The 25,450-nt window shown below is 31.3% G+C and overlaps 2 protein-coding genes and 1 long non-coding RNA gene across 3 annotated transcripts; 1 reads left to right on the top strand and 2 right to left on the bottom strand.

The window, feature by feature from the left end:
• Positions 1 to 1,500: 1,500 nt before the first annotated feature.
• Positions 1,501 to 4,136, bottom strand: LOC145133704 (uncharacterized). The gene is made up of 8 exons (XM_079068658.1): positions 3,137 to 4,136; positions 2,973 to 3,049; positions 2,692 to 2,860; positions 2,510 to 2,598; positions 2,253 to 2,417; positions 2,077 to 2,154; positions 1,894 to 1,997; positions 1,501 to 1,804 (listed from the first exon to the last, which is right to left on the bottom strand). Exons 1-8 carry the CDS (start codon positions 3,735 to 3,737, stop codon positions 1,699 to 1,701), a joined length of 1,389 nt encoding a protein of 462 aa, XP_078924784.1. The 5' UTR covers positions 3,738 to 4,136; the 3' UTR covers positions 1,501 to 1,698.
• A 3,516-nt stretch (positions 4,137 to 7,652) lies between these two features.
• Positions 7,653 to 10,238, bottom strand: NAP7 (non-intrinsic ABC protein 7). Its single transcript, XM_079068873.1, has 7 exons — positions 9,888 to 10,238; positions 9,457 to 9,507; positions 8,893 to 9,114; positions 8,698 to 8,820; positions 8,422 to 8,598; positions 8,214 to 8,317; positions 7,653 to 7,867 (listed from the first exon to the last, which is right to left on the bottom strand). Exons 1-6 carry the CDS (start codon positions 10,197 to 10,199, stop codon positions 8,228 to 8,230), a joined length of 975 nt encoding a protein of 324 aa, XP_078924999.1. The 5' UTR covers positions 10,200 to 10,238; the 3' UTR covers positions 7,653 to 7,867; positions 8,214 to 8,227.
• A 5,658-nt stretch (positions 10,239 to 15,896) lies between these two features.
• Positions 15,897 to 19,122, top strand: LOC145129780 (uncharacterized). The gene is made up of 3 exons (XR_013717663.1): positions 15,897 to 15,982; positions 17,296 to 17,388; positions 18,937 to 19,122. It is a non-coding gene; the product is annotated as an uncharacterized LOC145129780 (long non-coding RNA).
• The last annotated feature ends 6,328 nt before the right edge of the window (positions 19,123 to 25,450 follow it).

Here is a 25,450-nt window from a genome sequence, read left to right as displayed (position 1 = left end):
TGAGTCGAAAAGATGTTTTTTTGTAATATTAAAAAAGGATAGGTGAATAACTTATTTCTGAGAGCTCAATTTGTATCTTTAAAAGATGTTTTTACAATAAATCAAAACACATATCACCACTGGGTTTTGCTGAGTTGTAGAAATGTGGATCACTCACTGGTATAAGGGTTTAAATTCCATCTCCAAATCCAGGAAGGGATTGAATGGGTAAAGCATTATAGATATTGACTCGAGTATTTATTCCATTCGTGACTTGGTAAGCCACAAAAAAATCATTGACTAAATGCATATACAAAAATGAAAAAATAAAAAAGATAATCGACATATACAAATTCACTACCTAGTGGACATATCTTCCAAATCGAAACAATGGATGAGAGGTAGCGGTGCTGCTGTGTCCATCCTTTTGCTCTCCAGATATCTATAACTTAAAAAATCAAAATCAACAATACAGATCATAAGAACAAAAATCGAAGCAGATTCAGAAAATGTAACCATTATGGATTTAAACTTAAATCGAAAGGTTTTATAGATTGGAACTTCGTAGTTGAAACAGACTAAAAGAAACATAATTTAAAACGTACCCAAAATCGATCTAAACTACGATCAAATTAAAGTAGAATCCAAAGAAATTTATCTCTATATCATTCCTCCTTCTTTCATGATGATCGAACACAAGACTGATCTGCACAAATCGAAGCCCACATATATTTTATTTCTTCTTTCCCCCATTTTCTTTCCCACTACAAAACTTAGGTTATATAAATTATGTAAAGAAAAAAAGGAGAGAGGGTAGGGGTACTGGAAATGAGGATGGGGCGGGACATTTTTTCATTTTATTTTTTATGAGATTCAATTGTCATTAATAAAATTCATAATTTAATTCATTTTATTTTTGGTGAGATTTAATTGTCATTAATAGAATTACTAATTTAATTCATTTTATTTTTGGTAAGATTTAATTGTCATTAATAGACTTCCTAATTTAAAACATAATATATGTTTTATAAAAATTATGGACAAAAATAAAGGGGTTGATAAAGATGATGTCAGCAAACAATCCAATGGTAGAAAATATAGAATTGAAATGCAATCAATGGCCCTGATTTCTTCAATTTAGAATTAAATTTTCTCTTTTAATAATATTTAGAGATTTGTAGTTCATGTAAAGGACAATTTACGATGAGCTTCCAAGATCTTTTACTTTGTTTCTTGCAATAAATGTTTTTGATCATTGAATAACGCATAAATTAAATACATCCATTTTAAAAGTAAAGAATATGTTTTTACTCTTTAGTTTAAAACCCCCAAAATAATATCATATCTAAGAAGACCAAAACTTTGCCACGTGCATTTGGGATGTGGTTCAAATTAAAACTTGAACTTTTGTTAACAAGAATTTTTAACCACGTAAACACGTTTAGTTATAGTCTTGATATCACATGTGTAGGCCAAAAACTGCCAAATTATAACTAACAAACAACAATGACAAGGATTGCATACATTACGTTAAGAATTAATTCCTTTATGCACTTTCAAAACTCAACAGAATGCATGAAAATTGTATCTCATGTACATTGTAAATATATTAAAACATTAATAACTACAACTTTAGTGTAAAAAAATGTTAGGACTCTACTCTTTTACTGTAATTCGGGTTATAACTTGCGTATTTCAAGAATTATAAACCAAAAAAAATTAAAACAACTGGAAAAACAAAGTCGTGGATCCATCCCCATATGAACGTATTTCTGCTGGTTTCACCACAGCTCTGCATAAAGGGCATGTTCTTTCTCTATCAAACCTGAGAAAAATAACAGTAATTCAAATTAGTCAAATACCTAAAATACCCCTGATAACCGTATTTGAGAGGGAATTAATTATTAATCTAACCATTCTGAAACACAATCTTCACAGAAAATGTGTTTACAACGTAATAAAACTGGAGCTTGCATCTTTTCCTGACAAATAGCACACATGTCCCCTGCTTCAATTACCTGAAAAACAAGATTAATATAAGTATTTGAATACTGATGAAATGACTAAAATAACCCTGAGCAAATTGCGACATTATACCTGGTCTGGTGTCGCGTAGGATCCATAATGGACTTCTTTTCTTGACAACGCCTTCAATGCAGTCCAGAAGGATCCAACCTGTGAGCAAGAGTGTGTACACTAGTTAACTCCTGATTAATATAAATTTAAAAGAAAAAAAAAAGGATAAATGCAAGAAATAACAATATTGATGATACCTTCTCAACTATTGATGTAAGCTTGAAAGTTAGATATAAGCCTGTTGTCAAAGAGGAAAAGAGGCTTCCATATTCTTTGTTTAAAAAGAATCGATACCAAACTGGAGCAGGTAAAAATGCACGGTATAACAGCAGTGCATACTCAATCACAGTCAGCATTTGACCCTATAATATCAAATTTCACTAAAGTTATAAAAAATTGAGGAATAATTTGTTGTGTATGTATTCTTTCTTTTTGGTGATTAATGTCACATTACCTGTCTACGAAAGTTATGACCCTTGCCATTTTTATAGTACATAAGCAATACAAGCTTAAAAGCCATTGCTGTCTGCCTCACCATTGTATCTGTACACAATAGATAAAACTTGTTAAAAAAAAATGTAATACTTTCTTTAATAACGTGTGAAATTTATATATATATAAAAAGAAATTTCATACCATTCACAAGGATGGTGAATATAGCATGCCAGAATGGTGGAATTGCTCTTGGTGGAACCATGAACAACGGATAACAAAGATCATCGTTTTGGTACCACCAGTATACTCCAATTACATGAAGGATAAAAACTATAAAATAACCACCAAGAACAGAGAGTCTTCTCTCCCCCTGCAAAATTTGTTGATTGTTAAGATTTAAGAGAAGATGATTAAGTGTGTTTAGAGTTACAAAGGTGATTTAAGAAGAAGATTATATAGTAGAAGTGGGATTGGGATTGGACCTTTAAAGCTGTCTGCTTTCGAAGAATATCATTAGACTTGTACATGAAAGCAGTTACATAGACTGTGACAAAGAAACCTACAGATATAGATGAAGTAAAGCAATTACTACAAGAAATTCCATTTGAAATGGTTTGAAAGGAGAAAAAGGTCAAATCTTGAGTACCTTGCAAATGCTGACGAATGAACACGATCAACAATAGCAAAGAAAATGGAAGAATCTGTTCAATCCACCTCGAAACCTGTTGCATATCATACCGCTGTTGATAAGATGAATCACTATGACTCCCACTCCTGCCATTTTCACCATCTACGTCGGTGGAATCAGCCATCTCTCTCTCTCCTCCATCATTATCGCCGCCATTCAAGGCCACCGGTTCTCCACCCTCCCCACCATGTTGTTCTTCTGGATCTACCGCACCGATTATCCGTATAGAAACCTCCCCATTATCGCCATTACTGCTCGTAGCCGTATCTGAATCACTCGAACTACGGGCATCATGATGATGATGATGATCATGAATCAAACTCTCCGATTCATGGTAATCGTTGTTTGACCTAGGTCGAAGAACACCAGAATATTCAAGTACAGTAGTTACAGGCGCTTGTAGAAATCGAATTACAGAAAACGAAGAAGACGGCAACATCCTCCTGGAAGAACTACTACGACTCGTAATCCTCGGTGTTAAAGAGTTTGATGAAGCTAAATTATCAGTCTCATACGCATCAGAATTGGTGGTATCAACGCTCAAACCTGTTGTTTCCATTAAAATTGGTGTAGAAAACACCTTTAATCCAGAAAAATCTCTGAAACCCTTGAAATGTTATGAAATTGAGAGAGAAAAACAGAAGGAAAATAAAGTCAAAGCAATGAGAGATAATGAAAGATTAGGTAGCGATATAGACGTTTGTGTGTGTATGAATGTGTGTATATGATATGCGTATATTGAATCAGTGATTCGAAGATTGTGGTGATGAGAATTTGGGGATGAATTATAGGGTTTGCGTAGTTGAAGGATTCAATTCAAATTTGGGATAGGCAATGAAAACACAATAAAGAATTGAATTGAATATGAAGAAGCGTGTAATGGCTGCAAAGTGGAGAAGATTGAAAGAAATTATTATAAAAGAAAATGGAAAACGGAAAATGGGGTGGATCTAGAACAAGTAGTCCAGTGGGGGCCGTGTCTCCAAGGGCGAATGCTAAACGACCAACCATGCCTTCCAAATTTATTTTTGGCAGAATTTCGTATATGCCCTTGCTAAACAACTAAATATCATATTTACTGAGCCTAAACTCTAAATATCGTATTTGTCATTTTTAATGTATTTTAATATCATATATACCCAAATCTATTTTTTTGTTAAATTTTATTGATTTATAATTGTTTTTCATAATCTAAAATCACCATAATTAAGAAAAACATTGTAAATTGACAATAATGTCCTTAGTCTAAATTCCAATACAACACGTTTTTTGCATCTTTTTCTTCCTTCCGATTGCATATACTTATTCGCCTATGTTCAACGCCGATCAACGTCGTATGCTACATCGATCGATTACCAGTTTTTATTCGAAGCTGCATATTATATCCGAGATTCAGGTATTCATCAGAAGGCATGCGAATTCCGTTTTTAGGGTTCCTAGTTTCAATTTTTCAAATTCTGTTATAGTTGCGATCAAGATGAATTAACATGAATATAGATTCAATTGTTCAACTTCTTTCATGTCTCTCTGGCGTATACTATCCCTAAATTTAATCACTAGTTTATTTCATTATGATTTTGTTCAAAGATATACATGCTTGAAATCGAAAGAACCAGGCCTTCAAAAAATTTCTCAACGAGCTGCAAGTGGACTAAATTAGAATATATGATATGTGAATTGAACTCCATGGGTTTTAGGGTGGAATTGGATTCCAATTCCGACCATTTTCCATGGTATCCGACTCACACTGTTCGACATATGATTTTCCTCCAAAAATTAGTGAAAAGCTTAATTTTAAATGGAGTTCTGACTAGAGAGTTTTATGATTCTATTTCTATATCTAAAAGAGACTTTCAGTTGTTGCATCTAAAGAAGTTTACCACTGATACCATTGTTGACTTTAACATCAAGTTGAGTTTTATTGTTTTAGTTTTTTTTACCTGAAGAAGATCAAACCTGCTGATGAAAGTATCCATTTCTTCAATAGCTCTTTCTTTAGAAAGCTGGCAGATTTTGATGAAAATCAACTACAAATGTTTGAGGCTAAGGAATCTTTTGAACGAGTTCGGAAATGGACAAAGAAGGTGAACATTTTTCAAAAGGATTATATTTTTATTCACACTTTAGGTGAGTGTTTATTATTCAAAAGGATTACATGATCATGCTTTCTTATTTGTCCTATATTTGGTATGTGGCAGGTTGCATTGGAGTTTGATTATTGTATTGCAATTTAGAACTGCGATCGTGAGGAATTACATGAATTAAATTTGTTTGAATTTGAAAGCCAATGAATTAAACGTGTGATTTGTAAAGGAAGGGCAATATTGTCCATTCGATTGTTGTTTTTAGTTTTAGTGATTTTAAAATGGTAAAAAAGGATTATAAATCAATAAAAATTAACAAAAAAATATATTTGGGTATATATGATATTATAAAACATTAAGAATGGCAAATACGATATTTGGAATTTAGGCTGGGTAAATATGATATTTAGTTGTTTAGCAATGGCATATACGAAATTTTGCCTTTATTTTTTGTCCATATCTATAAAAGGTTTTGTGTTATATACTCTATATGATTAATTTCTTTAAAATAATAATAATAATAATAATTGAATGTATTTTGTATTCTTGTTGTTTATTTTAAAACTAATATGAATGTACAAATATATATTTATCACGTTAGAATTCATATGTATATTATATGACATAAGAATCTTCATAATTCTTGAAGAACATTTGATTATCTTGAGTGTGTTCTTAATTTTCATTCTCGCAACCAACAAATGCACACCTGTTTGTATTTTATACATCATTTGGTATGAGAACCAATTGAGATGTTCAACACTTGAAGATCCCATGCATTGGTCATAGTGATAACTTGGTTAATATATGGGGCCAACATGGTATCAAACTTGAGAGACGATGTATCTAGATCAAGATGCAAGGTATGGAGATGGAGATGCGACTATAATAGGTCTTAACTCAAGATCCAACTATGGAGATTGGTTTTGATCCAAAATCTTCAATGTGATTAGTTTACAATTGTATCGATCGTACAATGATCTTTATCAGCTAGCACTAAAGTTTGAGAAACTATAAATGACTAAGGAAATATATGTTGTAATAGGGACCAACTTATTTACACCTTCTCAAGTCCTATCCCACCACAAACATTCCATCATCAATGAATTTTCTAGCCGATTTTACTGTAAAAATACCTTAATTCTCAAAATCTAAAACTCATCTACCCTCTTGATACATATGTTATCTTAATATTATACACTTTTTTAACGTTAAAGAGGACAACTACGTCAACACTTTTTCTTGAGGTCGAAAGATGGTGGTATTAGTTGAAGTAGTGGTTTTCAAAAACAAAGTTAAGTTGCTAGTACGTCAGAAATAATAATTTGATAGTCTATGCATATTATATAATTCTTTGATAACCTTCATATATATTATTCTGAGTTTGTATTCACCCTATGTCTCAATCACAACGAAACTTCAATTTCGTTGTCGATGTATCAAGATAACTATGAAAAATAACTATTAATCGACTTATCCATCATAAATCGTCCTTTATACATTTGATTAATAATCACATATATTAAAATTAATTGACCTTCCATGGTTAATAATTTAGCCTAAATTTCAGCCATGCAATTTTTTTTTTTTTGGAAGGGATTCTCAACATGTAATGCTTGTTGTTCACAACCAAAGGGAACCAAACAAAACAAAAAGAAAGCAATTATAAGCATATTTCACCCTTTTCAGTCTACCCCAAGTTAGGTATCAAACCAACAACAAACTTCTCGAGGGCTAGTAAGGTCATTTCAGTTTTCTAAAAGTAGAATGAAAAGAGTCTGGTACGATATTATAGCAATACACTTTCACATGCAACTTGACAGTTTGTGTCTATAAGTCTATCTAACTCATAATAATATATTTATATTTAAATCTTGAAATCTAGTTGTGAGAGTGATGATCCCGCAACCCAAAATACAACCTATGTGACTGATAGCATATAGAAGTAAGCCTAGTGGTGAAGAAACAAGTATGCACTCATACAAACAGTAAACTATTCGTAACATGGATAAATATCTTTAGAATATTGTAACAATTATGCGACTTTCTGAATCAAATCAGATCAAACCAACTAAAATCTTGGAAAAAAAAAATGAGAGAAACAAGGCAACAACCCAATTGTTTTATATATGTATATTTAGTCTATTAAATGAACCAACTCCTACTCCTACTCTTTTGTTTATTTGCTAGTTGATAATGATGCGTATTATTGTTAGGCTAATGCTAATTGACCCTTAAATCGGGTTGCTCATTTGACTTCACATATTCAATTTTGGCACAATATTTTATTAAAATAGTGTACTACACAATTTATGCATGTAAACTATTTGCTCAATTTTTGACTTTTTTTTGCCCTTTAAATAAACGGTTCCATATCAAGTCTGTAACAATTTAACAACCCCCCACACACTTTTTTAAGATGACGATGTTTTTTTGGATTATACAAAACCAAGGGTATATCACAAATTTACAAAATAAATTATCTAGTTACAAATAAAGAGAGTAACACAGAACACCTACACTTGTGCATCAAGTCGGAACTTCTCATCATGTTAAGTCTCACTTGTAGTTCCAATACTCCCAAAAACTCTCTACATGTCAAAAACTACACAGAAATACAACAATGTTTTTTTTTTATAATTACATCAAAAGATGCGACAAATATTACAAAATATATTATGGACACCAACTATTACCATTATGCTGTCCAAGTACGCATACAATAACATTTCTAAATTTACACTAAAGGTTTAACTGGACAAACTTTATTTAATTATTATTTATTTTTTTGTAAAAGGGATTGGATATTTAGTAGAATTAAATGATGGGTGACTTGAACAAGAAAATGGTCATAGTTGGTGGCTATAAAGTGAGTGACATTAATAACCCTGAAGTAAAAGAATGCCAATAATTTTGTGGTAATACTTTGAAAATCAGTGATCAATAAATACCTTGTAGCCTTCAATTATTTGGTTGTTGACATTGCTTTATAGCCTTCTTTCTCAAGAATGTTAGCTATGGAGATGTCACCCGTCTTTGTAATTCTTCCATCATCCTACAAACACACACATTCATAAATCATAATAACATAACACCAACATTGCATATACATACATACATACATACATACATAGAAACAGGAGATGATAGTATACATACCATGATGTGGATATAGGTGGGCTTGATAAATTCCAACAGTCTTCTGTAATGAGTGATCATCAAAACAGAGTTTGTGGGAGTCATTAAAGCATTTACTGCTTTTGCAACATCTCTTAATGCATCAACATCTAATCCCGAATCAATTTCATCCAATATGGCCAATTCAGCTCCAAGAACCTTTTTAAAAAAAAAATAAGATAAATTAAATAAGACCAATAAAAAGTTTTTTTTTTTTTTTTTTTAATAAAAATGGTATAGCTATGAGAATATACATACTGCAAGTTGTAAAATCTCGTTTCGCTTCTTTTCACCACCACTAAATCCTTCATTAACGTTTCTATTCAGAAAGTCTGCCTTTATATTCACCATTTCCAGCTTGGGCATGATGTAACCATAAAACTAAACCAAAAAATGTCAAACTACTTGTAAATATTTAGAAAAGTATAAGGGAGTGATGAAGTATATGTATACCTGAAGTGGATCAAGCTCTGGCAGATTGAGTTTTCTTCTTCTGGCATTGTAGGCCATTTGAAGAAAGTCACTGTTGCTTACTCCTGGAATTTCAACTGGAGATTGAAAGCTTAGAAAAAGTCCAGCAAGTGATCTGTCTTCTGCTTCCATTTCAAGCAAATTCTCTCCCTTGAAAATAACAGATCCTCCAGTAACTTCATAATCTCGGTGCCCAACAAGAACCTACAAAATCATAAACAAACTCACTGAAATGATCAATTATATTTTCATCACTAATTAAATGGTGTGATATGGGATGTTTGTATGATGTTAGACTAGTATCTATAATGGATTAGTCATGAAGTAAATGACTTAGAAATGGAAATTATATTTTGAATACTAAGCTTTAATTTTATTACCAGGAGAATCTGTTTCTAGGACCATTTTCTCAATTCCCTTTCATTTGCCTATCTTAATAATGACAAATACAATTTAAGTGTAAATTTTTATCCCACCTATTGTTAAGCTTTTCAACAACAAATACACAGTTAAAGATGCAACAAATAAATGAAGAAGCATACTAACCTTGGCAAAAGTACTCTTCCCAGAACCATTTTTGCCCATAATAGCATGAATCTAGTCAAATAAACAATCAACACATCATTAGAGATGGGTACAAATACCAGTAACTTATGATTAATACATCAGAAAAACACAGGATTTTACAGAGATGGCATTATGCACTTTAGCTTTCAAAGTCAAACAGCCGATAATTTAAGTTCAAGTATGAATTAAATTCTTCTGATTGCTGACAATAAAAAATCATTACACTAAACAGTATAACAATTACAAAAACAGGAAAAATACTGAATTCGAGTGCATAAAAATCTCCATATTAATTTGGAAATTCAAAGATACTGCGTTTGAAGTCAGAAAACAAATCAATAATACTTCAATTATAAAATCACAGAACAGTATAATTTGAAAAAAAAAAAAAAAAAAAAAGTAGAAGAGACCTCGCCCTCGTAGATTGAGAGGTTAACACCGTTGAGAATTTTCTTTCCCGATTCAGCGATGACGGCAGTGAGGTCCTTGACTTCCATAAGAAGCTTCGGCGGTCCACCTCCTCCGTCCGACACAGAACCAGCCGGTGATTCAGCAGCGAGGGTTGCGGTTAATCTAAACGATGAAAATCTCCGCGGAAAACGGCGGCGGCTGGGAAGGGAAGAGACCGTAAACAAAACGGAACCGGAGGTTGGCTTTTGGAATGAGAGAAGAGGAGGAGGAGAAGGTGGGGAACAGCATCCAAATCGGTGGAGCAGAGCCATTGCCGATCCTTTTGGAAGCCGGAGGAGGAAGAAGAGGGGTTCGATAAAATAAGCAGGGATTTCACGTGCACCGCACGCGATAACATCTTCTTGTAATGTCCATTCACAATTTGGGCTTCGGGTCACGTACATATTAAACAGTATGGCCTTTAATGAAACCCAATCCAAGTCCCAAACCCATTCCAATATTCCATTATCATTTAGAATTTTTAAATTCAGTTTTTAATAATATACTTTAAATTTAATATTACTAAACTTATATATAAGATGTTATAATATTAATTTATATAAGTTATTTGAGATGATCTAATTTTTTTGTTTTTTTATTTTTTTATAATATATTTATTTCTTATGAACTTTTGATATTATTTTGCGGGATATATACACTAAAGTCCCAATATTTTCATCGATTTGACAAAAAAAGTCTTAAACTTTATTTTTTTGACATTAAAGTCCAAATTACCAGCAGTTTTTGACACATTTACCCTTTTTTTCCGGTTAGCCGATAATTAGGACTTTTTTGTCAAAAAAATAAAGTTTAAGACTTTCTTGTCAAATCGTCAATTAGAACTTTCCTGTCAAAAAAATAAAGTTTAACACATTCTTGTCAAATCGTTGAAAATTTTAGGACTTTAGTGTATTTTCGTATCCCAAGAACTTTTAATTGTGACTTTTGTTGCAACACCATTGTTTTTCTTACCATCATCATCTTTACTTAGACACAATCACGATGAGGAGAAACATATGCAAAAGAGAGAGCGAAAAATGGTGAAAAGACTAGTAAAACTTTCTTCTTGCTTCGCCGCCAAATCTTGAACTAAAAAGTGGGGACAGATTATACAAACACAAACAACACATGCCTAGTTAAAAAGCTGTGAATGTGGAGAAGGGAAAGAAAGGCAATTTCGTTTTTTTTTTCGGTTTCATATTTCTCCATTTTTTGAAATGCAAAAAGCCAACACAACACTGGTTCTTTCTTTCTTGATTATCACCATTTTTTTCAATGTCGGTTTGTTGAGATTAAAAAAAGGATTTAACAAAAAACAAATGTTAAGGATTTCAATAGAATCTAGCTGACTAGAGAAGGTTTCAATAACTCTTATACTTAAAGAGTATCATACCATTAAATTTCTAACAAAAAAAGGGATATATACACTAAAGTCCCAATATTTTCAACGATTTGACAAGAAAGTCCTAAACTTTATTTTTTTGACAGTGAAGTCCTAATTGACGATTTGACAAGAAAATCCTAAATTTTATTTTTTGACAAAAAAGTCATAATTTCCGGTTAACCGGAAAAAATGGTAAAAGTGTCAAAGACTGCCGGTAATTTGGATTTTACTGTAAAAAAAATAAAGTTTAGGACTTTCTTGTCAAATCGATGAAAATATTGGGACTTTAGTGTATATATCTCTTATTTTGCTAATGTATATTAACATTTAATTGAATTTTATAAACTAGTAAAATTCAATATAATTCTTAAAATATACTAACTGATGTGTATCGAGAATTAGGGGTCTTAGCGGATGGTTAACAGAACTGGAATTATTTATCAAAATATTAATCATGATTTATATATTGCTATTTCTTGATCTTAAACCAAAAACTTGTTAACCAATGGTTAGTTAGGTTCTTTTTCTGTGTGGGTTGTCGATTAACCTCAACCGTTAATATAACAATAAGTATATTTCAAAATTTAAAATTCCATAAATAAATTACAAAATAAGTATAATCCTTTAACATAATTTTTTCAAAAATCAAAAATATTAATCAAGATGAACGATAACCAGATAGGTAAGTTGATAATGATTATCAACTAAAAATTTGGGATGAATAAGATGGACACATGGTACATAGCTTCAATTGTTAAATACTCCATATGTGGGAATGAAAGCAAAATGTGTTCGAATTTAGTGTTTTTCCTATATATATTTATCTTTATCACTAATTAAACCTTCATTTTGCTTATTCATAGAGTTCTATTAGTACGTTTAAGAAATATGATTATTCATTGTTTGTCATTAATGTGGGTTGGTTTGGATTACTTAGTGTTGCACGTCTATAAGGACAATGTAATTTGGGATGCAGATGCATCGGCTATTTTAATTAGTCAATTTCAAAATGATTTTTAAATATAGTTTAATTGACTAAAATATCCATGTATCTATTGTTAAGAAGTGTAGTTAAATAACCCATGAACTATATCAAAATCTGAATCATCAATATCAAGCCAGGATAAAATAACATTCCAAGTTTTAGCTGTCACTTCACGCCTAATAAAAAGATGATTGAGTTGCTCCACCTCAAGTTGACAGATCATACACAAAATTCAAGGAACATCCATGTTTATGTTTGCTAAGTTACTCCGGGTTGGAAGTCTATCCAACAAAACACGTCATATCAAAATATTTATCTTTCTTGGGACAAAAGGATTCTAACTAGTTTTCATTCCCAAGGAAGGTAAAACCGCATCATCAATCTACCTCATAGTATCTCCAATTGTGAAACACCCATCAGAACCAATTTCTCATACCCATCTATCCACTTAACCAGACAAAATAACATTCTAAATACATTCCATCATATCCGAAAATTGAACCATTTCTTCACCCCTATGTAAATGATGTCACCAAGACCAAGACCACTCTTCACTAACCCTTCAATCTGCAATGGTACAATCCTTATCCAACTCTAGCTCAAACAATCTTGGGAATCTAGTCGGCAAAATGTCATTGTGCCATCTATCTTTCGAGAATTTTGTAGTTATCCAATTACGAACTTCTCTCTTGATGAAAGAATCAAACACACACCCATCAGTTTTGAAGTTTAGAAAAAGAAGTCAAAACTCAAGCCCACGACACACACCCAATACTTCTAGTTCGATTAAAACCCCCACTAGACCCATACAACTCCTTAACAACGTTCGCCCAAATCAAGTTACATTATTCAAGAATCTCCACCACCATTTCTAAAGAATAGTTAAGTTAAAGGCACTTAGACTCCCAATATCAAGACCACCGTTTTTTTGTCAGCAAGCACCACATCCCATTTGACCCATGACATTTTACGAGTATCCTCATCCCCTCCTCAAAAAAACAAAGCACACAATGCTTCTGAAACCGATCAATAACGACTTTCCATCCTACCACCCTAGTCATATTTTGTCTCACCGAAAGACCTATATAAGTAAATGTTAGTTTATCTGCCCTACATCCCATAACATAAGCAAAATTATCCATCTATTCAACCAAAACACACACTCCATAAAGATTGGATTTATGTAAATTAATTTTTAGACCATAAACCATGTAAAAACAATGAAGAACTCGAACAATGTTAACAATATTAGAACGCTTCCACTCACCAAGGAATACACATCATCCGCATAGAATAAGTGTGGCATCCTCAAATTACCTTTACCAACCTACAGACCAAAAAAAGATTAGCCTCCTTTGCATCATCAATAGTCACATGTAACAATTCCATAACGAGAATGAAAAGGAAATGAGATAAAGGATCTCCCTGTCTCAAACCCATGTGTAATTGAAACTCATTTATGGGACTTCCATTGAGCAAAACAGAAGCCGTAACAGAGATTAAACATGCTTGAATCAAGACCTCCATTTACGTCCGAAACTCATGAAGTGTATCATGCGATCTAGAAAAGGACCAAGAAACCATATCATAAGCTTTATCAAAATGGATTTAAAGTTGGTTTTTATTGTATTTGATATTTATATATCAAACCATAAAAAATTGAAATCACATTGTCCTCATTTAATTTTTTTTAATTATAGTTAAATATTATATCTCCAACATAACCTAACTAAGACGAAACAAAAAATACATGCCTACACACTCCTCAATGTTATATCTGATATAACATAAAGAAAGTGTTGTCAATCACCAATAAGGATTATAAAATTTGATTAAGGAGGTTGAAGAATATGATAATTCTCCCTAGCCCCCATAAGGAGAACCAAGTTACTATTTTTCATTCCATCAGATAAAAATTTATTCCACATACGAGGTCTACAATTTAAATCATAACACATCCAAATGTCTCTAAGGTTCCACAATTAACCTTCCATATGGGCCTTAAGGTGGTTGATGTGGACATTTTAGATGGTATGGTTCACATTTTTTTATGCTAACTATTGATAAGTGTAACTACTATGGGATGATTCTCCCAAGTCTATAAGAAATACAAAGTACTTTATAAATCTGTCTTACATAGCGGGAATTAACGTGGTAATGTATCAGTGTGCAAACTTGGATAATTCAGATCTAAAAAAAAAGCTTTTAGTGGGCATAGCAATAAAGATCAACGGACAACAAAGGAATGAGTGGATAAATTCTTGAATTAGAATCAAAGATGATATTTCATGATTAATCCCAATGTTCGTAGATGTTGATAGGTTTTCCATAAGGAGAACAAATCATATCAGGAAATCGTAATGGATTTTCTTTCATTTGTTGATTATAACAATATACTTTATTTTTTTCTTATTAATCCGTTGTGCATTGAAAATCTAGCCATTTATAGCATTGTACTTTCACATTTTTCGGTTATTAGCACAATATTCTTTAGATAACGGTAAAATAAAATACCAAATTACCCTCTATGGGTCGTACTTAGCACGGGCCTCAAACTTTTCAGGTATATATATATATATATATATATATATATATATATATATATATATATATATAGGGAAGAGTTATTTGGAAAACAAAAAAACCCTAAAAATCATAAAAATGCATAAAAAAAATACCTAGAGATCACAACACTTTTTTTTGACTTTTTTATGAAAAAATCGTAGGATTTTAAAAAAATTCGCTGAAAAAAAATTTTGAAATTTTTTTTTTTATAAAAAAAAAAAAACTTGATTTTTTATTTTTTTTTTCAGAGAATTTTAATAAAAAGCTGCGATTTTTTATAAAAAAAATTCAAAAAAAAGTTTTGTGATCTCTAAATATTTTTTTTATGCATTTTTTTGATTTTTAGGGTTTTTTGTTTTCCATAGAACCTAAACCTATATATATATATATATATATATATATATATATATATATATGGAAGGGTTCTATGGAAAATGTATAAACCCAAAAAAAAACCCTAGAAACCAAAAAAAATCAATAGAAATACATAAAAAATACTTTGAGATATTTAATCTTTTTTTAGACTTTAGAAACATCAAAATCTCATATATATATATATATATATATATATATATATATATATATATATATATATATATATACTGATTCGCTATTTTTTTTAAATAATAATTTTTTTTCAACGAATTTATAAATATATGTGATTTTAATGTTTATATATACTATATGCGAATTTAATGTTTATAGAGTAAAAATAATAATAATAATAATAATAATAATAATAATAATAGATATCTCAAAATATTTTTATGTATTTTTAGGGTTTATGCGTTTTCCATTGAATCCATATCTCTCTATATATATATGTATCAGTTATTGTATACTTAATATATTCAAAGAAGAATTGAAGTACCGTTAGTTGAAAATATTATGATAATCTATCATTGACTAAATTACCATAAAAGTCTATACTAATTCTTTCTATTTGGAAAAAAGTATTAAATTTCCATTAATTAAAATTTCAATTGTTGCCTATAAATTTAAACGACCAAGTCATTCTTTCTCATAATACAAAGGCAGTCTAGAAAAAAAATCAGAAGATATGGCCAATGTTTTCTTTAAAGTTGTTTTTTTCTTTATGATATTGGTGTTTAGTACTTGCGGTTATTATCTCCCTTTTCCTTGATGCTATTTTTTTTATTTATATTTTTTTATATGTTTCAATACTTAAAAAGAATGCGCAATATATATATATATATATATATATATATATATATATATATATATATATATATATATATATATATATATATATATATATATATAGAGAGGTTAGTTCAATTGAGAAAATAAAAAGGTTGAGAATGGGGGAATCGTTCTCAGTCATTCATTTATTTTTGCCGCAAAAGCCTTTGTTGTACCAGCGGAAATGGATAAGCAATACACATGTGTTTCCAACAAAACATGTTTCCTTAAACTATGCTAATCATTACCTTAATATATACAAAAACATAGTTTTTTTTTTGTTTTTTTAATTTTTAAGAAGCTATTTATATCGAAAAATGATTTTAAATAAACCAAAATTTATGATTTTTTATTCTCTACAAATAGACATCCATATTGATATACTTTTAAGATAAAATAATTTTTTTTTATATTTTCAGCTATCGTTATTCATAAGTGAATAAAAATGCATCAGATTTTTGCTGCAGTACATTCGTTATTCACTTATGAATAAAAATATATAATTAATTTTTTTTACAGTTTAAATATCATTTATACTACTTATTCATATATGAATAACAAATTAACTGTAACAAAAATCTGATAAATGTTTTATTCATATATGAATATAAAATATGACGACAACTAATACACGTTTTATTCATGTATAAATATAATATATGATGAAAGATGATGTAAAAAAATATATTTTAAGTAAGAAAACTTTATTGCGTGTCATATTCATATATGAACGGTACTTAAACTATAAAAAAAAAGTTACGTATACGTTTTATTCATAAGTGAATAACGAATATACTGTAATAAAAATCTGATAGATTTTTTTATTCACTTATGAATAACGAGAGCTGAAACTCTAAAAAAAAAAAAAATTATTTTATCTTAAAAGTATATCAATATGGATATCTATTTATAGAGAATAAAAAATTATGAATTTTGATATATTTAAAATAATTTTTCGATAATAATGGCTTTCTAAAAATAAAAAATACGAAAAAAAAATATTTTTTTTATATTAAGGTAATGATTAGCATAGTTTAAGGAAACATGTTTGGTTGGAAAACACATGTTTATCCGTTATCCATTTCCGACGGTACGCTTAAGTGTTTTGCGGCAAAATAAATGTGTGGCTGAGAATGATTCCCCCATTCTCAACCTTTTTTTTTCTCAATTGAACCCTATATATATATATATATATATATATATATATATATATATTTGTGTGTTATTACAGTGTGTGGAGTTGAAGTTGATAAATCGGTTAAAATGGTTGGTGTTGGAAAAGAAATTACTGGCGGAACTTCAACTCCAAATAACGCATGCACATGTATGTGGACGGAAGATTGTGTGAAGTCTTATCCTATCGACAAAATTGCAAAAATGTCATTGTCGTATATATTTTTTTGGGGTTTTAGTCCAAACCACGACTTTTTTTGATTGGTGGTCCTTTTGAGTTAGTTTTTTTTGTGTTTTTGGTCCCTCAGTAAACTGAAAAGACTATTATGCCATTATTATATTTATTTTCTATTTTTCTTTTTTCCTATATATATATATATATATATATATATATATATATATATATATATAATAATAAAAATAGGGGCCACATACCTCTCTCTCTCTCTCCAACACAAATAAGGGGAAAGAATTTTATCCATGGCAGATCGAAGAAGACGAACAGAAGCAGGTAGAAAAAAAAAATGCTCCGCTGATGTTTGATCGAATCGCAAGGAGGGGTCGAGAGATCGATCTACGGCGACCCTCTAAGGGTTTAATTTATGTTTCCGGCGGCAGCAACCAAGGCGAAAAAGAATTGGTTCGAAGGCAGATCAAAAACACACCCCACTCTCGCTTCTTCTTCCCCAACCATAAACACACACAAAAATCGAAGACTGTAAATCGATTTTGGAGAAGAAGATTGGCTCTCAATTCGAACAGGCCACACTCGATGAGGTGTTTGGGTTTCTGACTGAGAAGAAGAAAGATAAAAGGAGAGACGTCGGAGGTTATGTGTGTGTTTGTGTGTCTTCTTCTTATACGATCCAAATCTCTCACCCTTATTTTCCTCGAGCAACCTAACATTTGGGTGTGTATGTGTCTATCGGTGTGTGTTTGCAGCCTTGGATTCGTTTTTTTGATCGATTTATGAAATGGTTTTTTGAATTTGGGTTTTGATTTTTGATTTCTGTAATGATGGATTTCTTAAAAATGAAGAACATAAACTCAGAGATGAACACTTGGATATTTGATTCCTGGGTTGAAGAACAAACAGAAAAATGGTTTCCTAAAGAACACACATTTGATTTCTGTTTTTTTTGTTATTATTTTTGGAAAAATATATCTTTTTGAAATTGGGTTTCGGTTTTTGATTTTTGGAATGGTAGGTTTCCTAGAAATCATGAACATGAACTCATATATGAATTTTGAATGGTGGGTTTTTGATTTTTGGAATGGAGAGAGAGAGAGAGAGAGAGAGAGAGAGAGAGAGAGAGAGAGAGAGAGAGAGAGAGAGAGAGAGAGAGAGAGAGAGAGAGAGAGAGAGAGAGAGAGAGAGATGTGGGCCCCAAATTAGTTAATTATTTTATTTTTCATTTAAATTAAATAGAAAAGACATAAAAAAAATATATGAGAAGGGCATAATATTCTTTTCAGTTTAATGAGGGACCAAAAACACAAAGCAACTAACTCAAAAGGACCATCAATCAAAAAAAAATCGTGTTTGGACTAAAATCTCAAAAAAATGCATATCACAGGGACCATTTTTGCAATTATATATATATATATATATATATATATATATATATATATATATATATATATATATATATATATATATATATATATATATATATATATATTGTGTGTGTTATTACAGTGTGTGGAGGTGAACTTGATAAATCAGTTAAAATGGTTGGTGTTGGAAAAGAAATTACCGGCGGAACTTCAACTCCAAATAACGCATGCACATGTATGTGGACGGAAGATTGTGTGAAGTGTTGTCCTATCGACAAAAATCCATGTTGTGGTCTCAAAAAGTGTTTGTGCTTGGACGATAAATTAATAGGTTAGATAAAAAAAAAATATAATAGTATTTCCTTTAAGAAATGGTGATGTAAAAATATTATGCACTCTCTTTGAAAAGAAAGTTTTTATGCAGTCTTTAGGGGTGTTTGGCTTAGCTTTTCACACCCAAAAGTCTTTTTTGGAAAAGAAAAAAAAACAAAAGATGTTTGGCAAAACTAGTTTTAAAAGCTACTTTTGAAGTTTTGATACAAGGAAAATGAACTTTTTGGAAAAATCAGGAAAACCTAACTTTTTGTAACTTTTCCAAAAAGAACTTTTGGGCTGTGAAAAGCTAAACCAAACACCCCAGTCTTTAGTAACCTTAATTTTTATGATAAATGATGTTCGTTGGATTTTCATCATTTATGAAAAACTCTTGACGTAATTTTCAAAAAACTACTTAAAATCTAACAATAAAATATTTAAAAAACATAATGCTTTTTCATAACAGCAGATTGATAAATGTTTGATAACAACTAGAAGTAATAAGAACATTTGTAACCTTATGAAATATTATATTAACTTCATCGTAAATTGAATAAAAATAAAGTTTACATCTTGAATATGTTTACAATAAGGAAACAAGATGACTATATGTTTCCACTCAAAATTAAGAATATGGGGAGTAGGGCTAGTTTGCTTGTTGATCTTAAACTCTACCTAAAATCCTACAAAATAGTTATGTATTTTATATGCTATTTAGAATATATGATACGTGTATTATTTTAATGTTTATATATATACTAGGTCACTAGGTGTAAAACTTATGTATTATATGGGTTAATTAAAAAATATAAATATAAAAGTCTAAATATTTAAAAACTTTGGATTTATAAGAAATTAAAAAAAACAGTGAATTATTAAAATTGAATTTTCTTTTAAATTTAAATAAATAAACAAAACAAACTAATAAGCATTAATTTAGGAATTTTGAAATAAAAATGTAAGTTTATAATTATTACATTAAAATATTATGCATAATTTATTAAAATAGAAAAAACCATAAAATGACATGTAGAAAAGAAAACTAATTCAAAATAACTATAAAATGACATTTGCCAATTTAAATGAGAGTGTGACATGTGGCAAAAAAAACATTCATTTATTAGAATAATAGGTGTAAGACCTATGTATTACATGAGTTAATTAAAAATATATATATGAAGGTCTAAATATTTAAAAACTTTGGATTTATAAGAAAATAAGAAAAAATAATAATTATTAAAATTGATTTTTTTATCTTTTAAATTTAAATAAATAAATAAAATAAACTAATGGCTTTAATTTGAGAATTTTGAAATAAGAATATAAGTTCATTAATGAAATTGATATTCATTTATTACTACATTTATTGTAATTATTACATTAAAGTATTATGTGAAATTTATAAAATAGGAAAACTCATAAAATGACATGTGGAAAAAAATTAATTCAAAATAACCACAAAATAACATTTAGCAAATTAAATGAAAGTATGACATGTGGTAAAAAAACTTTCATTTATTAGAGTATATATATATATATATATATATATATATATATATATATATATATATATATATCCGGTAAGAAAATTTTTTTGGTAGGAAGGTAAGAAGTTTTTTTTCTACATATTTTTTTGACGAACAAAATAAATGAATCACTAGATGATTCATTTGTAAGATGATTCACAAGAAAAAATTCTCAAAAAAACATATTTATGATTCATTTTTAAGTAAATTATGAAAAAATTCACTTTTATGACAATTTTAGTGAATAACAACAAAATCATTGTATAAATGAATCATCAAGATGTTTTTTTAAGAATTTTTTCTTGTGAATCATCTTACAATTGAATCATCTAATGATTCATTTTGTTTGTTCGCGAAAAAAATATGTAGAAAAAAAACTTTTTACCTTTCTACCAAAAATTTCTTTCTTATTTGATCTTGACTATATATATATATATATATATATATATATATATATATATATATATCATTATTATATATAAAAGCCCTTTTTATTTGGTGTCGTATACATCAGATTCACAGGGCTTCCTGGATGCCACGTATCCTATGTTCTAAACGACACTATGACACCAACGTCGATTCAAATTGCCTCGTGTGCGGATGTGTCGTATCCATTTATTTTTCTAACGACGCAATGACATCAAACTCGATTCACACCACCGTCTCACATTTCAGTCTGTCGTATCCGCTTGAATTCCTTAATCAAACGCTATTACCCTCCTCCGGATGTATTGTCCATGTTCTTGACAATCTTGATTCTCATCAACGCTGATCTAAGAAGTTGAGTTAGGTAATCGATTTATATTTCGTTTCAGCACATACCCTATGTGATTTTCAATTCCTCAAAAAAAAGGGTTAGGGTTCGCCAACGGTTTAATTGAAGGACGATGAATTTTTAAAAAGTATGTGTTTCTTCTGTTCATCGCATAAAGGGTCTTAAAATTGGAAGGGGATTATTGGATGAGAAAATCAAAGGACGATTCAATAAAGAGGTCTTTTCATCTATAAAAGGGCACACGCACACCAAATTGGATCGGTTCTTTCTATCTTTTCTTGAGGAATTGTGTTGGATTAGTGTCTAAGCCCGTAACCATATTTGGTAAGTACTTGACCCGGTTGTGCATGGTCCTTTTGGGTTGCCTTCACCAAAGCAACTTGACTGGAGAAATAATAGAGAAATAGGTTATTATGGTTTATTAATATATTATATGAATAATATATTAAGAGAGAAATCATATTTGTTTAGCCAACATTGGTCAAGAATTAATTAAGAATTAATTTTGTAATCAAAAGAAATTAACTAAACTAGGGGGACTGAACTGCAATTGTGTGATAGTTGCAAAGTAGGGCAAAGGATGCCCTATAGGATAGGGTGGACGAATTCAAGAGGATAAGGACTTAGAATTCGTCCATGATGAGGTTTCTATAATTGTGACATCCCCAATTTCACGGCCAGAAAAGACCGATTTCGTTTATGCTTATTAAAATAAAATCAGAGTAATCCTTTTAAAAGATGTTGCGGAATTTGTTTCCAAAACAAAACATGATAAAAATTTATCAAAACCTTTCTTTAAGAAATATATATTTTCATTTCATATCAAAACCTCGGGATGTCATGTTCCGATACAGATCAAAAGCATAAACAAGACAGTATAAGCCTTACAACAGTTATTTACAACTACTGGCCTATAATCCAAAAATCACTCATCATCATCTGACTATGCTCAGGGTCTACTACCTGTAACATAAAAAGCTGAGTGGGTCAGGCTTGGAAGCCTGGTGAGCATATAGGGTTTTCAATCCCACAATAAATAATAAACTCTTTAAGTTTATCAATCAACAAATAATTTATTAATTTCATCAACCAAAAACAACCCTAATTACTCATTCCCGTTATCCTCACCTTACGTCCCTAAAACAACTATCATAAGGGATCTAGCCTAAGGATTTTCATTAGGGGTGACAACATTGCTTCGGGAGTTCCTCAGCAATTTATGTCAAATAAGGCAACCAATGGGGTGACAACACTGCTTTCCTCAACAATTTATGTCAAATAAGACAACCTAACATAAATCAACCAATAAGGTGACAACATTGCTTTCCTCAACAATTTATGTCAAATAAAACAAACCTCGGGGTGACAACATTGCTTTCCCTCAGCAATTTATGTCAAAGAGGCACGAAGTCACATCGTCGCCAAGGTTTATACAACAGGCACTAAGTCCATAGCTGCCAACGTACTAAATCCATAACTACCAACGTACATCTATACTGTACTAAATTCATAGCTACCAACGTACATCTATACTGTACTTTATCCTTCATTCTTTATCTACCCATGTTTTACCCAACATATTTGAAGATAAAATATATATACATTTTAAATCATTTTAAACATGTATAAAACATTCATTCAACATCCATCTTAAATAAACAAACAACATATATACACATAGCACGTATTTTATATAAAATACTTCATATTTATGTGTAAGATGAAAGTGACTACACACTCACCTGATTTAATTAAAATCGGGCAACAATTCGTTTCCTAAAACGATCGTTTCTAATAAAACCGGGAGTTTTATTGAGAAACCGGGCTCTGCGAAGGGTCGGGCTTCGAAACCGAAAAGATAAATTTTCCGGGTCTTCGGGCACTTCGGGATGTGTTTCGGGTGCTATAATCGATATCGGGGCTTCGGGGGATGTGAAAATAGCCAAAATATTGAAAAAGGGGCCAAAATTGCCAATTCTTAAATTCTAGCCGGGAGGGTTCGCACCCTACTATTTATAGGCTGCGAGACAGAGGATCGGACGGCTGAGAAGCCTCCACGCGTCAGCAGATCCAGAGCAAGAAGCACATGGGTTGCGCATGCGAAGGGCTCGGTGGCAGCTCCTGATTGGACCGAAGTCCGGGTCCGAGGTGGGGGAACGTGGCTCCTGCGAAGCTCGGATGAATGAGTCACTACACACGCGTCGGATGCGAGGCTCGGCACCGAGGCACACGCGTCGGACTCTCGGCTGCACACGTGTCACTCCTCGGATGCTTCCACGGCTTCGGATGACTCAGCATATTTCGGACACGTGGCACACATGCAGCGAAGGTGACGTGGCATTTCCGGATGAAGCTTATCTATGCGAAATTTCTTGAATTTTGTGCCAAAATCTTCTAAAATTCATAATTTTCGCATACGACCTCCGTTTTTAACGTTCTTTATATGCACGCGTAGGTAAAATTACGCTCTACAACTTTCGTTTAGACGTCGTCGGCTAATTTTGACTTTAATTTTTATATTATTATTTTTAACAGGTCGGGACAGGAAATCTGTTAAAAATTCATAACTTCTTCATCGACGTCCGTTTTCGTCTGTCTTTTTACTGTTGTGCTACTATTGACGAGACATTCGATTCTCGTTTAGGTCGTGTCGGCTAAAAATCACTCGATCTAAAATTCGAGTTTTTAGTTGTCTACTGCTAAGCTGAAACTTCGAAAAATCATAACTTCCTCATACGAAGTCAGATTTGGACGTTCTTTTTATACATACTCTCGGTTTAACGAACACTACGAATTTCGTTTAGATAACTAGGGCTAAAAAGTAGTTTATCAAAAACTCACTTTTTACGACATTCAACACCGTGCCGGTTTTGTCGTGAAACTTCGACAGCTCATAACTTTTTCGTTATAACTCGGATTTCGGCATTCTTTATATATCCGTAATCCTTTTCACGACCACTACAACTTTCTTTATAGATATCGGCTTTATCTAATATTTATTTTTGACGCTCATTTTTATTCTTAATTAATTAAACCCTAATAATTAAGCATAAAACACATAATTTTCACATAATTCCTTTTCATTCCTTCTAAATGAGTTACAAAGGTTAACCTAGACTATTATATCAATATTAATGCCTAGGCTAGAAATACGGGCGTTACAATTCTCTCCCCCTTAGAATGATTCTGTCCCCGGAATCACACATCAGCAAACAAATACGGGTAGCGACTCATCATGTCACTCTCCGTTTCCCAGGTGAGATTTGGCCCATTCGTATGTTTCCATTGCACAAGCACTAAATTGACCATCTTGTGTCGCAACTTCTTAGTCTTACGGTCAACGATTGCCTCAGGTTCTTCAATTAACCTCTTGTTCTCATCCAACCTTAATTCAGAAATGGGAATTATGTCGGGCACACCTCCTGTGAACTTTCTCAAATAAAACACATGAAAGGTGTTATGAATACCCCCTAGTTCTTCCGGTAATTCTAGCTTGTAAGCTTGATTCCCGATCCTCTAAAGAATTTTAAATGGTCCAATAAACCTTGGACTCAACTTTCCCGTTTTACCAAATCTTATAAGTCCCTTCCACGGCGAGACTTTAAGTAAAACCTGAATCTCCAACTTTGAATGATATCGGTTGTCTTTTCTTGTCAGCATAGCTCTTTTGTCGATCTTGATCTGCTAACATCCTTTCTCTAATCACTTTCAACTTTTCAACAGTCTGATGGACTATTTCAGGTCCCACAAACCGCTTTTCCCCAGCTTCCAGCCAGCATGACGACGTTCTACACTTTTCTCCATATAAAGCGTGATAAGGTGCCATCTTGATGTTCGAGTGGAAACTATTAACATAGGAAAATTCTACTATAGGTAAATGTTCATCCCAGTTACCTTGGAATTCCAGGGTACACGTTCTTTCGATTACCTCGATGCATACACTATCACTTTATCCCTTTGGGTCAGAACACAACATAACCCAAATTCTTTAACAACGAATGCGATACTTCTATTGATCGCTTTGATTATCCTTTACTTCA

The sequence above is a fragment of the Lactuca virosa genome, chromosome 8, assembly GCF_052849685.1.
Source record: "Lactuca virosa cultivar CGN04683 chromosome 8, Lactuca_virosa_CGN04683_v6, whole genome shotgun sequence".
Lineage (NCBI taxonomy): Eukaryota > Viridiplantae > Streptophyta > Magnoliopsida > Asterales > Asteraceae > Lactuca > Lactuca virosa.
The sequence above is the reverse complement of the archived record's forward strand: the minus strand, read 5'-3'. Positions and strand labels throughout refer to the sequence as shown.

Coding starts and splice junctions, on each gene's coding strand:
- LOC145133704 (XM_079068658.1), bottom strand. CDS start 3,737: ATGGAAACAACAGGTTTGAGCGTTGATACCACCAATTCTGATGCGTAT. Junction 1,998..2,076: donor CCTACGCGACACCAGACCAG/GTATAATGTCGC, acceptor CTTGTTTTTCAG/GTAATTGAAGCAGGGGACAT. Junction 1,805..1,893: donor GAAGATTGTGTTTCAGAATG/GTTAGATTAATA, acceptor TATTTTTCTCAG/GTTTGATAGAGAAAGAACAT.
- NAP7 (XM_079068873.1), bottom strand. CDS start 10,199: ATGGCTCTGCTCCACCGATTTGGATGCTGTTCCCCACCTTCTCCTCCT. Junction 8,599..8,697: donor ACGAGATTTTACAACTTGCA/GTATGTATATTC, acceptor TTTTTTAAAAAG/GTTCTTGGAGCTGAATTGGC. Junction 8,318..8,421: donor CCACCTATATCCACATCATG/GTATGTATACTA, acceptor GTGTGTTTGTAG/GATGATGGAAGAATTACAAA.